The following is a 12,556-nucleotide window of genomic DNA, read 5'->3' on the forward strand; positions in this document are numbered from 1 at the left end:
ATCCACCTAGACTCGAAGGACGGGATCCGACACCCGCTGCGGGGGTTGAGGAGTAGGGACCAGGCTGAGAGTGAGGGATCACAATGTTGAAAATGGGGAGAAGTTGAGCCAAGTCCCCTACAGAAAGGACTGGGCGGGCATGGAGGTTGCAGGGGGCTGAGGCTGGGCGGGGCTCGGCGGAGGCTCAGGAGGGGGTTCGGTCCGTGGGCAAGAAAACCTCCTGGCCTTATGTATGGACCTCTCTCTCCCAGACTTCTCCCACCCACGTCTGTCTTTGCTCATGGGTGCATGTACTCCTGGGCCTTACCCACCCACTCTGCTTCTGAGACCCCCTCCTCCTTCAGTCCTGAAGCTAAAATCCAGGAGGTTATTCCATGCCCGTGGGATCTTTCTGCAAACTCCCATGGGCTCCCACTTCCGCCTGCTTGCCCCTGTAGGGGAAAGGGCAGATCCAAGTTATATTTCTCTGCAGTCCAAGTTTTCTTTGTCAGCCAAGTTGCAGAACAGAGTTGAGAAGAGGAGGGCAATGAATGGCCCTTGTGGACAGGTCAAGGTCCCTGGCTATGACACCCTGTCACAAGGATGATACCTGTTGAATCAGGATACAGTGACCCCAGGCTGATCTTAACAGGATGCAGCAAGGGTGTCCTCAACTTTTGCAGATGCCTGGAGTGAGGTCTGGAGCAATGAAGACAGGAAGGATCAGGAGGTCTTGTGACTCAGGATGCAAAAGGTTTTTCTAATACCTGCATGCTCACTGACAGCAGGTGGCTTAGGAGCAGAGTGTGTGTCCCTCATGTGTGTTCAAGACTGGGCTTGGAGAACTGCAATCCACATGTATAGGATATGAAGGAGCAGTGGCAAGGTGAGCGTATGAGAGAAGTTATAGGGACATTTTGCCATGACTGACCCTGACCCTTTCCCAGGACTCAACTCAACTCCCAGGCACCAACACTAGCTATCTGGAAGCAACTGGAGGGACTGTACTGGGCCCTCTTTTGGTTCCAGGCCCAATAGAAGAAGGAATACCCAAGCCAGCTGTGAAGCATCAGGTGGGGTGACCATGCAGGATGCCCAATGGGACCTCATTTCATTATAAAATGAAAGGGTTCAGAGTTTCAGGTCCGCTGCATTCCAGCCCCAGTGGCCTTGGAGGACTACTGGTAACCAGGATGTAACCAGGATTTGCCTGTGGAGCCTGCAGTTGCCTCCTCTGAACCGGACACTGGGATTATTCCATCCGGCTCAGCTCAGCTCCAGCCTGGAGCAGGGGGAGCAGGTTCTCAGACTTATCCCACCCCTCCTCCCCATTTCCTAGATCCTTTCAGTCTTCTGGATGCCTTGGGACCCTTGGAAACCCCACAGGTGACCAAATAGCCCCAAACGCCTTGTACAAATACCCCAAAGACAAACAAACAAACAAAAAATCAAACAAATAAAAATCAGAAACCTGACCCCACTGAGGAAAGGCTTTGCTTTGTCAGGTTGTCGCCACACATTTGGGTGCTCCAGCCATTCAGCTCCTCTTCCTGTGCAGCTGCCCTGAGAGGGAACAGGGAAAGGAAAGAGCATTGAGAAGGACACAATAATAAAGACAATGCTTTATGTGTGTTTGCTGCATGTGTGCCTATTGATGCTGAGATCAGGAAGAGGCTTTGGGTCCCCTGGAACTAGAGCCGTGCATGGATGGTTGTGAGCCACTGTGTGGGTGCTGGGAACCAAACCTGGGTCCTCTGAAAGAATAGCAAGTGTTCTAAACCCCTGAGCCACCCCTCCTGCCCTGCCTGCAGTTTTTGAAGGCTGGGAAGACTATCCCTCAGAAAAATCTTCACACCTGTAAGTTCAAAGAGCTTATCGAGCCCCATCTCTGCATCCCTGGGAAGTCCCTGAAGTTTTCACTTGTAAGGACGCAGATGCCCAGAAAGGGAACATGTCTTGACCACACTCATACATTAATTTGTGGTAGTGCTTGAAAGTGTAGAGAACCAGGGCTTAAAATGTCTGGCTGTAGTCCCATCACATACACACTGGGAGGGGTGTGATGGGCCTGTTTCCAGGAAGAGTTGGCATTTGAAGGGATGCTCTAGGTAGGTCCAATCTGGTTCTGGGCAGCTGCTACCCAGGGGCAAGAAGCTGGGATAAAAATCTCCCCTTGTGAAGAGCCCTGGACAGACCAACCTCCAGGTTGCATCAAACCTCAGTGTGGGGCAAGGGACCAGTGCTGTTCTCTCTGGCCTCTCGCAGTAGCACTGCCCAAATCAAGCCTCAGGTCCTCCCAAAGGTGGCTTGGGGTGGGGCAGCATGCTGCTCCCTGCCCTTCTCTTCGGGATGCTATGGGTTCTGACTAACGGGTAAGCAGCTCATGGGGCTCTCCCAATACGATTCTCCTTTGTGCCTATGCCTAGGCACCCTCTGGGATGCCTCTTCTTTCAGCACTTCAATCCACTCTTAACTTCCTCCTTGCTTCAAGAACCTCTCCTAGCTGGTAGCTGTGCTCTCCTATCCCTGGACAGGCGGTGGTGTGAGCAGACAGAGACCATCCATGTGGAAGAGGAAGTAACTCCCCGTCAGGAGGACCTGGTACCCTGCACCAGTTTGTACCATTATATCCGCCTAGGCTGGCAGCTGGACCTGTCCTGGAGTGGCCATGTGGGGCTCACCAGGCCCCCAGCACTTGAGCTCTGTGCCATCTACAAGTGAGTGAGGGTCAGAACCTGGGCTGTCTGCCGGGCAGGAAAGGAAAAAGTGACAGCGGGATATCCTGAGAGTGGGGGAGGACCTGGGAGGACCTGGTGCAGCAGCCATTTGGGAAACAGGTTTTACTTTGGGTTCCAGAAAGGGTGGAGGGAGATGGTATGGGTGGAGGAGAGGGCACCATGGTGGGCACCATATGGCAGGGAGAGGTATGACACTTATTCCTTCTGCCCCAAGCTGCTTCCCAGCATTCATTCTTGCTTTACACTTGAAGAAGTTAAGGTGAGGAGGGGAGAGTTACTTGATAGGACCCCTTGGAGTAGTTGAGCAGACCTAAGGTCTTAGGTCTTGCCTTGTGGCGGGACTTTGCTAAATATTAACCTCTCTCCCCTGTATGGTGGGGGCAGACCCCCAGAAACCCGGCCTGCTACTTGGAACCGGACAGTGAGGGCTTGCTGTCCAGGATGGGGGGGTCCTCACTGTACTGACGGTAAGTACCCAAGCAGGATGGGTGAATGGTACCTTCTGGGGTAGTGGCTGTGCAGGGGAGCCCGTCTGTGATGTAGCAGAGCTGACAGACTGCCTGAGGACACAGCAGGTCTGGTTGGGCTCTCCAGGCCATCCATATAATGACAGGCTGGATGTGCCCCATTCTCCTCTGCCACAGCCCTTGCTGAAGCCAGCCCTGCAGGCCACTGCTTTGCCACATGGCAGTGCCAACCTCCAGCAGGCTCAGCTAATTCTTCGGCAGGAAGCCTGGAAGAATGCTGCGCCCAACCCTGGGGACACAGCTGGTGGGACAGCAGCTCCCAGATGTGCCTCCGCTGTTTGGGTCAGCACCGCCCAGGTGGGTCTGTAGCTTCCAATCTTAGAGACAGGCATATCCAGACCCTCACCCTTACCCTCACACTTAAGAGTTCTGGGCCTTTCCGCCAGGCCCTGGCTACTTCTACTGTCTCTCTGGAGGGACCATGCCCTGCTGTCATACCTCCTGCTGTGCCAGGAACTGTCCCTTCACCTCTGTCCCTGCATTTAGAGGCTCACAGCTGATGTATCTTGTTCAGGCAATGCTTCTTCCTCTGAAGCCCTCCGGCAGCCTCTGGCAGGAGCTGTAGGCCAGCTCTGGAGCTGGCGCCAGCGTCTCTCAGCTACCTGTTCCACCTGGTCCGGCTTCCACTACCAAACCTTTGACGGGCGTCACTACCACTTCCTGGGCCAATGTGCCTACTTGCTAGCTGGTGCTGTGGATTCCACCTGGGCTATCCACCTCAGGCCTAGGGTCCACTGTCCCCAGCCTGGGCACTGTTGGCTGGTGAGGAAGGGAGAGAGGTGAACCCCAGGGAAGGTCTGGACATGGTGGAGAGAAGAGTTACACATCTGATCCACTGCTGGCTCTCAGGTTCGAGTGATGATGGGCCCTGAGGAGGTGTTGATCCAAGATGGAGAGGTCTCTGTGAAGGGCCAGCCAGTGCCTGTTGGGGAGCCTCGGCTGCTCCATGGTGAGGACGCCTTCTCTCCTCTGGGATGGTCTACCCACTCCTAAGGGTAGGGTGGCAGGCTGGGGCAGAGCTGCTGCGTACCCCTGAGTACTGTTGGGAAGCTTTTGAAAATTAAGGATCAGGAAGGCATAAGCCTGGCTCACCCACTCCCTACTGCCTTTAACTACGACTTGGGCAAGTCACTCTGTTTAACTGTCTTGAGCCTCAGTTTCCCCACCTGCCTCAAGAGAATTTCATCATGGCTGAGATAGGAGGTTGGGGTTAAGTGTGAATGTATCTGTGTGGTGTGGGTGGGTGGGTGGAGTGTATGTGTACTGTCCATGTATTGTCTGTGTAGAAGTGTGGTATGTGTGTATGTATGCTGTGAGGTATGTGGTATATCTTGTATGTTGTGGTGCATGGACTGTGTGTAAGGCATGTGTACTGTATGTGTATATGTGCTGTGAGTGGAATGTGTATGTAGTATATGTGTGGTGTGGATAGTGTGTGTGTGTATGTGTATTTGTGTGTATGTGTATATGGTGTGTGTGTGTGTGTGTGTGTGTATATGTGTGTATGTGTATATGGTGTGTGTGTGTGTGTGTGTGTGTGTGTGTGTGTATTGTAGTTTACTCTCTCAAGATAGCAGCCACATCAGGAAAACCATGGCAGAACTTGTAAATTTGTGTGAATTCTTTCCCTAGGCAGTTTAGGGCATGCTGTGATGAGATGGGAGCGTGATCCTTAAGACTGAATTTCTTCTTCCCAGGGATGAGCCTGCAGTGGCAGGGGGACTGGCTGGTGCTCTCTGGGGGCCTAGGGGTTGTTGTGAGACTGGACAGGTCCAGTTCCATCTCCATTTCCGTGGACCATGAGTTTTGGGGACGGACACAGGGCCTCTGTGGGCTTTACAATGGCCGGCCAGAGGGTATGTGAGATGTGACTTGGTGTGGCTGGTGGACAGAGGGAGGGAGGGAGGGAGGGAGGGAAGGAGGGAGGGAGGGAGGGAAAAGACATAGGACTCCAGGTCTAGCACTGACCTCAAATGTCCTCAGATGACTTTGTGGAGCCAGAAGGGGCACTGGCCATGGTAGCAGCCACCTTTGGGAATTCATGGAGGCTCCCTGGCTATGAGGTGAGACTGCCTCCTGCCTGCCCACTATTTTCCTGGGGTCCTCAGAATGAGCACACAGGTTCCAGGTTCCATAGGGAGCCTGGCAACTGCTGTGTAATGACTACCCCAGGGTCCTCCTTGATGTGGCTACTGACCAGCTCTGTCTGCGCTGACTGACCCTGGCTCCTCTTTCTATGGGCTGGGCCTGTCACTTTGCCTCCATCTGCAGCCCAGAACGAGGTCTGGTGGGCATTGACAGTTGAGCATCTATGAGGGCAGGAGTCACGTTCTTGTTTTCCTGGCTAATGTCCCTTGTCACTCCTTCCTGGCCTGGTTCTGTCCTCAGCCTGGGTGTCTGGATGCCGTAGAGGTGGTCCAGGGCTGTGACGGTGTCCTGCAAGGCACCCAAGCAGGCTTGGAAGCTGGCAAGCTCCAAGCTCAAGCCCAGGATATATGCCACCAACTGCTGGAGGATCCATTCTGGCAATGTCATGCCCAGGTATGGGTGGGATGGAGCGCAGGGTTCTGTAGGGGGACAGTGGATGCTAGAGAGGTACCAATTGGGTGATCTGATCCCACCTTTAGGTTCATTGGGTCGAGACATCCTTTCCTTGTCTTTGGTTTTACCTCTGAGAACAAGATGGCTATTCTTGGAGTCCCCTTCCAGCACTTATTATTGGTTTCAAGTTGGGATGTAAAGGAAGAGGAGGCAGATGTTGGTGAGAAAGGACATTTGCTGGCTGAAGATTTCCCTTCCCTACAGGTTTCCCCAGATGAGTACCATGAGACCTGCCTCTTTGCCTACTGTGTTGGAGCCAGAACAGGCAGTGGCCCAGAGGGGCAGCAGGAAGCTGTGTGTGCCACCTTAGCCAACTATGCCCAGGCCTGTGCTAGACAGAACATCCACGTGCGCTGGAGAAAGCCTGGCTTCTGTGGTATGCTGGGTCTGCCCACCTCAAACTAACCAAGATCCTTGAGTGACCTGTTTCCTGAGGGCCCCTTGGCTGTCTCTTGTAGCCTCTTGGATTTCCAAGGCCAGCCCTTCACAGAACGTTTTTGTTCCCACAGAACGCCTGTGTCCAGGGGGGCAGCTCTACTCTGATTGTGTCTCATCCTGCCCACCCAGCTGCTCAGCAGTAGCCCAGGAAGAGGAGGGGTCTTGTGGGAAAGAGTGTCTGAGTGGCTGTGAGTGCCCGGCTGGCCTCTTTTGGGATGGTGCCCACTGTGTGCCTGCTGCCCATTGCCCCTGCTACCACCGGCGCCAGCGCTACGCCCCTGGTGACACTGTGAACCAGCAGTGCAACCCTTGGTGGGTCTTTGGGCTCTACTAGGCCATGTAGCTCTCTCTGCTGCTTTTCTTTATGCTGTCTCTGAGGTTTGATCCTCCAAATAACTAGTGCATTCTGGGGCTTCCCACCCAGTGACCTGTGACATTTTCTGGCATGATTAATGACTATGGTGATGGGTGTGCCAAGGGGAGAGAAAGAACCAATGGGCTGGGAGTGGGTCATGTCCAGCTCCTTGCTCTGGGATGGGTCTGGTGCCACAGCGCACTGTCCCACCCCCTCTGCCCTTAGTGTATGCCAGGATGGCCGCTGGCACTGTGCCCAGGCCCTGTGCCCTGCTGAATGTGCAGTGGGCGGTGACGGGCATTACTTCACTTTTGATGGGCGGAGCTTCTCCTTCAGGGGCAGTCCAGGCTGCCACTACAGCTTGGTGCAGGTGAGCAGAGAGCCTATTTCAGAAAGAGGATTTTTTTCAGAGTGGAGCTCTCCCAGGAGAGCTCTGAGGGGACATAACTGTAAGCAAGCCACTAAAGAAAGAGGTGGAACATACAGCCTCTTTTGAGGAAAGATGGACAGCAGTGGTGGCAGGAGAATGGCTGCCTGCATACTCCCACACATACAGTTGAGATGCATGCACACACATGTATACACACACACATGCACACACGCGTGCACACACGCACGGGCACATGCACATGCGCACGCACACATGCACACACAAGCACACACACACATACACATACACACACACACACTCATGCATGCGCACACACGCACATTGTCCTTTCTAGTCCCCATTTCTCTTAACTGGCTGTTCCAATCTAGGGTCACAGAACCAAACCCATCTTCATAGTTCCTTTTACAGATGTAAAACCCTGGGCTTGTCACAGGCAGGAGGGAGAAGGGACCCTCCCCAATAGAGCTGGGGCTTCTCCAGTTCGTCACACACCATGCTGTTTTTCAGTCCTTCCAAGGGCTGACCAGTGATCTCTCAATTTCAGTGTTCGATTACTGCAACCCTCGTACTTGTCCCTCCTTGACGGTGGGGTGGACATGGGGGAGGGCAGGGTCAACAAGCAGATCCAGGGAGCTGTTTCCCAGTCACCTGGCCAAACATGGATGATATATACACACAGAGATGGAGGCTGCGTGCCAGCACACGGACCACACACATACACACAGTCATGTATGTGTATGTAGTAGATTCAACAAATCTACACATATATGTATACAAATAAGGAACACCCATGGGGCGGAAAGATGGGGATCTTACCATTCCAAACTACACACACACACACACACACACACACACACGCACACACACACACGCACACACACACATGCACGCGCACACACATACAGACATGCAGTCACACAAAATCTCTTCCCCACATGCTCTCACATCCATTCACCCATATCAGTCCCTGGTGAGGTTAAGCCCCTTGCCTCACAGAATCTGTCTGGCTAGAAGCTGGTTAGCGCCTGTGTGGGGTGGGAGCTGAAGTCATCACTCTACTGAGGCTTCCTCATGGCTTCTCCACACACCCCTGCCACCTTGTCTACCCCAGGACTCTGTGAAAGGCCAGCCGCTGGTTGCATTGGAGCATGGGGCCTGTGACACGGGCAGCTGCCTCCATGCCCTCTCTGTCTTCCTGGGGAGCACCCACATTCAGCTCAGATACTCAGGTACTGTCAGCTCTGCCTCCTTGTCTAGTGTGGGGCCTTTGTTCTCAGGGGAGTCAACGGCTCTGCAGTCTACTTCTTCAGGGTGCCAACTGGGCCTGTTGTCCACTGCTCTTACCCTGCCAACTCAGGCCTACTCCATGCCTGCCCTCCACACGCCCTCTTTGGATTTCAATAACCATCCCTTCTAGATTCCTACAGATGAACCAAATGCCTACATTGCCTCATGCTCCCCTCCCAGGGGCAGACACACTATCCCAAGAATATTTCCCAAGACACCTTCTGCTGGTTTTCAGTGGTAAATACAAGTCACACCGTTATGTGAGTTGGACAGGCCTTGCGCATGAGCAGCTGAGGCTGGCCCCTCTCAGCCACTGTCCCTCTAACTCTGTCATGCCCAGGCCTGGTGCTGGCTCCCCCCCACACTGACCACACAAACAAAGGGATATGCAAACATGATGATGTGGGTTCTTGAGCTATGGAAGGGTGGTCTCTGGTAGGAGCAGTGGCCTCCAGGGATCACTCTAGCTGCTCCCACATCCCACCCTGACACATACACTCCCATCTTGCCAAGTATTTCCCGTCTTGCTGCCCCATCCTCCCACAGGTTCCCTATCACATGGTCAGGCCTCTCTTCCAGGAGCTGTGCTGGTAGATGGGCAGGATGTAGGCTTGCCCTGGATTGGTGCTGAGGACATCAATGTTTCCCGTGCCTCCTCCACTTTCTTGCTGTTGCGCTGGCCTGGGGCCTGGGTTCTCTGGGGTGTGGCTGACCCTGCAGCCTACATCACCCTGGACCCCCGTCATGCCTATCAGGTATGCTAGGGGGCTAGTGAGTGTCTGGGCTAGGCTAAGTAAGACTGGATTTCACTTTTATGTCTTCCATGGCTCAGGTGCAGGGTCTATGTGGTACCTTTACCTGGAAACAGCAGGATGACTTCCTGACACCAGCTGGGGACATAGAGACCAGTGTCACCGCCTTTGCTAGCAAGTTCCAAGTGTCAGGTGATGGACGATGCCCTTTGATGGATAGTACTCCACTGTCCTCCTGCAGCACTTACTCCCAGCGCCTCCCTTTTGCAGAGGAAGCCTGTGCCATCTTGCATGGCCCCATCTTTCAGGTACTAGGGTGTCCCCATCCTCTGCTCATGAGATCAAGGATACAAAATGCAAGCAAGAGTCAAGGGCACAGGGAGACATCAATGGGCTCTCAAGGAAAGGGACTCCATGAGGAATGAACTGCCCCTTTTCTTTTTTCCCAAAGGAGTGTCATGGGCTAGTAGACAGAGAACCATTCCGATTGCGCTGCTTGGAGGCTGTGTGTGGCTGTGCCCCTGGCAGGAACTGTCTGTGCCCCGTGCTCTCTGCCTATGCACGCCGCTGTGCCCAGGAGGGTGTCCTACTGCAATGGAGGAATGAGACGCTGTGCCGTGAGTATCCCCACCAAGCCAACCCTACCCTGGGCTCCTCACCTCCCTTTCCTCGTGCCCTCCACTTGGGGGATTTGGAGGGGCAGGAACTCGTTCCTTACCAGACTGTTTCTAGGCACTTTCTCCTGTAGAGGCACAGGAACTTGAAGTCCAGACAGGGTGGCTAGGCTTCTGATTTGCACGTATCCCTGTGTCCAGCTGTCCTGTGTCCTGGTGGCCAGGAATACCAGGAGTGTGCCCCAGTGTGTGGTCATCACTGTGGGGAGCCCGAAGAGTGTAAAGAGCTTGGCAGCTGTGTGGCCGGTTGTAATTGTCCTCCCGGACTGCTGTGGGGCCTTGAGGGCCAATGTGTGCCTTCCAGCATGTGCCCCTGTCAGCTTGAAGGCCATCTTTACACCTTTGGCACTATCACCACCACAAAAGACTGCAGCCACTGGTAAGAACTGCCACCCTCAGACAAAAAGAAGAAGGGCTTTCGAGAGAATGGCTGGTGGTGCTGCTGCATGGTCACCGTGGATTGCCAAGGAGGGATGGCAGGGTGCTGATACTTCCTCAGTGCCGGGGTGCTGTCAGCTTCAAGAGCTTCATGTCCAGTACCTATTGTATTGATTTGACTTCCTAACTATAGTCTAAGAAAGTGTGGGGGGGGGGTATGAAAAACCATTCCTGATGGTCCATGAGGAAATGAGACTCAGATACGCAGAGTTTGTTCAAGCAAAGGAAAGATGCGGTCTATACCACAGAGGAAAGATGCGGTCTATACCACAGAGGAAAGATGCGGTCTATACCACAGAGGAAAGATGAGGTCTATACCACAGAGGAAAGATGAGGTCTATACCACAGAGGAAAGATGCGGTCTATACCACAGAGGAAAGATGCGGTCTATACCACAGAGGAAAGATGAGGTCTATACCACAGAGGAAAGATGAGGTCTATACCACAGAGGAAAGATGAGGTCTATACCACAGAGGAAAGATGAGGTCTATACCACAGAGGAAAGATGAGGTCTATACCACAGAGGAAAGATGCGGTCTATACCACAGAGGAAAGATGAGGTCTATACCACAGAGGAAAGATGCGGTCTATACCACAGAGGAAAGATGAGGTCTATACCACAGAGGAAAGATGCGGTCTATACCACAGAGGAAAGATGCGGTCTATACCACAGAGGAAAGATGAGGTCTATACCACAGAGGAAAGATGCGGTCTATACCACAGAGGAAAGATGCGGTCTATACCACAGAGGAAAGATGCGGTCTATACCACAGAGGAAAGATGCGGTCTATACCACAGAGGAAAGATGAGGTCTATACCACAGAGGAAAGATGCGGTCTATACCACAGAGGAAAGATGAGGTCTATACCACAGAGGAAAGATGAGGTCTATACCACAGAGGAAAGATGAGGTCTATACCACAGAGGAAAGATGAGGTCTATACCACAGAGGAAAGATGCGGTCTATACCACAGAGGAAAGATGCGGTCTATACCACAGAGGAAAGATGAGGTCTATACCACAGAGGAAAGATGAGGTCTATACCACAGAGGAAAGATGCGGTCTATACCACAGAGGAAAGATGAGGTCTATACCACAGAGGAAAGATGAGGTCTATACCACAGAGGAAAGATGAGGTCTATACCACAGAGGAAAGATGAGGTCTATACCACAAAGGAAAGATGCGGTCTATACCACAGAGGAAAGATGAGGTCTATACCTGAGGATGCAGAGGTAGGCTCCAGGGCACTTCCATGGATCCCCTCTGCTGCTTGGACAAGTGGTAAATGTCTTAATTACTTTCCTTGTTTCTGTGACCAAACACCAGACAAGAAGCAGCTTAAGAGGGCACATGATAATCCCTGCTCACTGTGCAAAGAAATACAGTCCATCATGGTGGGCAAGTCATGGTGGCAGCAGGTAACTGGTCACATTGCATCCTTAGTCAGGAAGCAAGGAGAGAGATGGGTGCTGGGGCTTGGCTCGCTTTCTCCTTTTGATTTAGCCCAGAACCTCAGCCTGTGGAATGGTACTGCCCAGTCAGGGTGGGTCTTCACACTTCAATGAACCCAGTCTAGAAAATCATTCATGGACAGGCCCAGGGATCGTATCTGGGTGATTCTCAATCTCATCAAATTGACAGTCAAGATTAGTCATCACATTAGGCGAGTCAGTATCTCCGCCCCATTCATGAGTTCTAAGACTAGCCCCATGGGAGCCAGACAGAAGGCGGACTGTGAATCCCAGGCATGTGGGCTTCCTGAACAGCCTGTCTTCCTGTGCTGGAGGCTAGGGTGTTGGAAGTTGAGCTTTTCTGGTCTCTAGAATTGGGGCTGGGTTCCTACCAGGCATTAGGGGATCCAGATGCCTGCAGGGGTCTAGGTTCCTGAGATTCACTATGGCAGACTAGGGCCTAGGATAGCCAGATGAGCTCATGCTGGGCCTGGCTCTTCCATTTTCCCTCCTCCACAGCATCTGCCAGGAAAGGGGCCTCTGGAACTGCACAGCCCCCCACTGCCCCCCACAGCGGGCACTCTGCCCTCAGGAGCTCATCTATGCCCCTGGTGCCTGCCTTCTCACCTGTGACAGCCCCGGCACCAATCATTCCTGTCTGTCTGGAAGCTCTGATGGCTGTGTCTGTCCCCCTGGTACTGTGCTGCTGGTGAGACTGGGAAGGAGACCCATGGGGCTCCAAGATGCTCTCCCTATACAAGGATCCTGCCCTGCTCCCTAGCTGTCCAAACCAGTGTTTTCACCCTCCACCCAGGACAAGCGCTGTGTGACTCCTGATCTTTGTCCCTGTCGTCACAATGGGCGATGGTACCCACCCAATGCCACCATCCAGGAAGATTGCAACATTTGGTATGCACAGTCCCTG

The 12,556-nt window shown here is 53.2% G+C and overlaps 1 protein-coding gene across 1 annotated transcript in view; it reads left to right on the top strand.

Moving 5' to 3' along the window:
* The first annotated feature begins 217 nt into the window (after positions 1 to 217).
* The window catches only part of LOC118579538 (SCO-spondin), a 55,893-nt gene continuing 43,554 nt past the window's right edge, over positions 218 to 12,556 (top strand). The window contains exons 1-18 of the mRNA XM_036180856.1: positions 218 to 2,696; positions 3,102 to 3,184; positions 3,362 to 3,541; positions 3,759 to 4,006; positions 4,094 to 4,193; positions 4,942 to 5,100; positions 5,228 to 5,307; positions 5,633 to 5,785; positions 6,050 to 6,221; positions 6,355 to 6,595; positions 6,864 to 7,008; positions 8,141 to 8,258; positions 8,896 to 9,071; positions 9,149 to 9,376; positions 9,520 to 9,685; positions 9,884 to 10,121; positions 12,151 to 12,340; positions 12,446 to 12,540. Of these exons, the coding sequence (XP_036036749.1) occupies positions 2,398 to 2,696; positions 3,102 to 3,184; positions 3,362 to 3,541; positions 3,759 to 4,006; positions 4,094 to 4,193; positions 4,942 to 5,100; positions 5,228 to 5,307; positions 5,633 to 5,785; positions 6,050 to 6,221; positions 6,355 to 6,595; positions 6,864 to 7,008; positions 8,141 to 8,258; positions 8,896 to 9,071; positions 9,149 to 9,376; positions 9,520 to 9,685; positions 9,884 to 10,121; positions 12,151 to 12,340; positions 12,446 to 12,540 (3,071 nt within the window). The 5' untranslated portion in view covers positions 218 to 2,397. The remainder of the gene's footprint in view (positions 2,697 to 3,101; positions 3,185 to 3,361; positions 3,542 to 3,758; positions 4,007 to 4,093; positions 4,194 to 4,941; positions 5,101 to 5,227; positions 5,308 to 5,632; positions 5,786 to 6,049; positions 6,222 to 6,354; positions 6,596 to 6,863; positions 7,009 to 8,140; positions 8,259 to 8,895; positions 9,072 to 9,148; positions 9,377 to 9,519; positions 9,686 to 9,883; positions 10,122 to 12,150; positions 12,341 to 12,445; positions 12,541 to 12,556) is intronic.

The sequence above is a fragment of the Onychomys torridus genome, chromosome 3 (assembly GCF_903995425.1).
Source record: "Onychomys torridus chromosome 3, mOncTor1.1, whole genome shotgun sequence".
Classification (NCBI taxonomy): domain Eukaryota; kingdom Metazoa; phylum Chordata; class Mammalia; order Rodentia; family Cricetidae; genus Onychomys; species Onychomys torridus.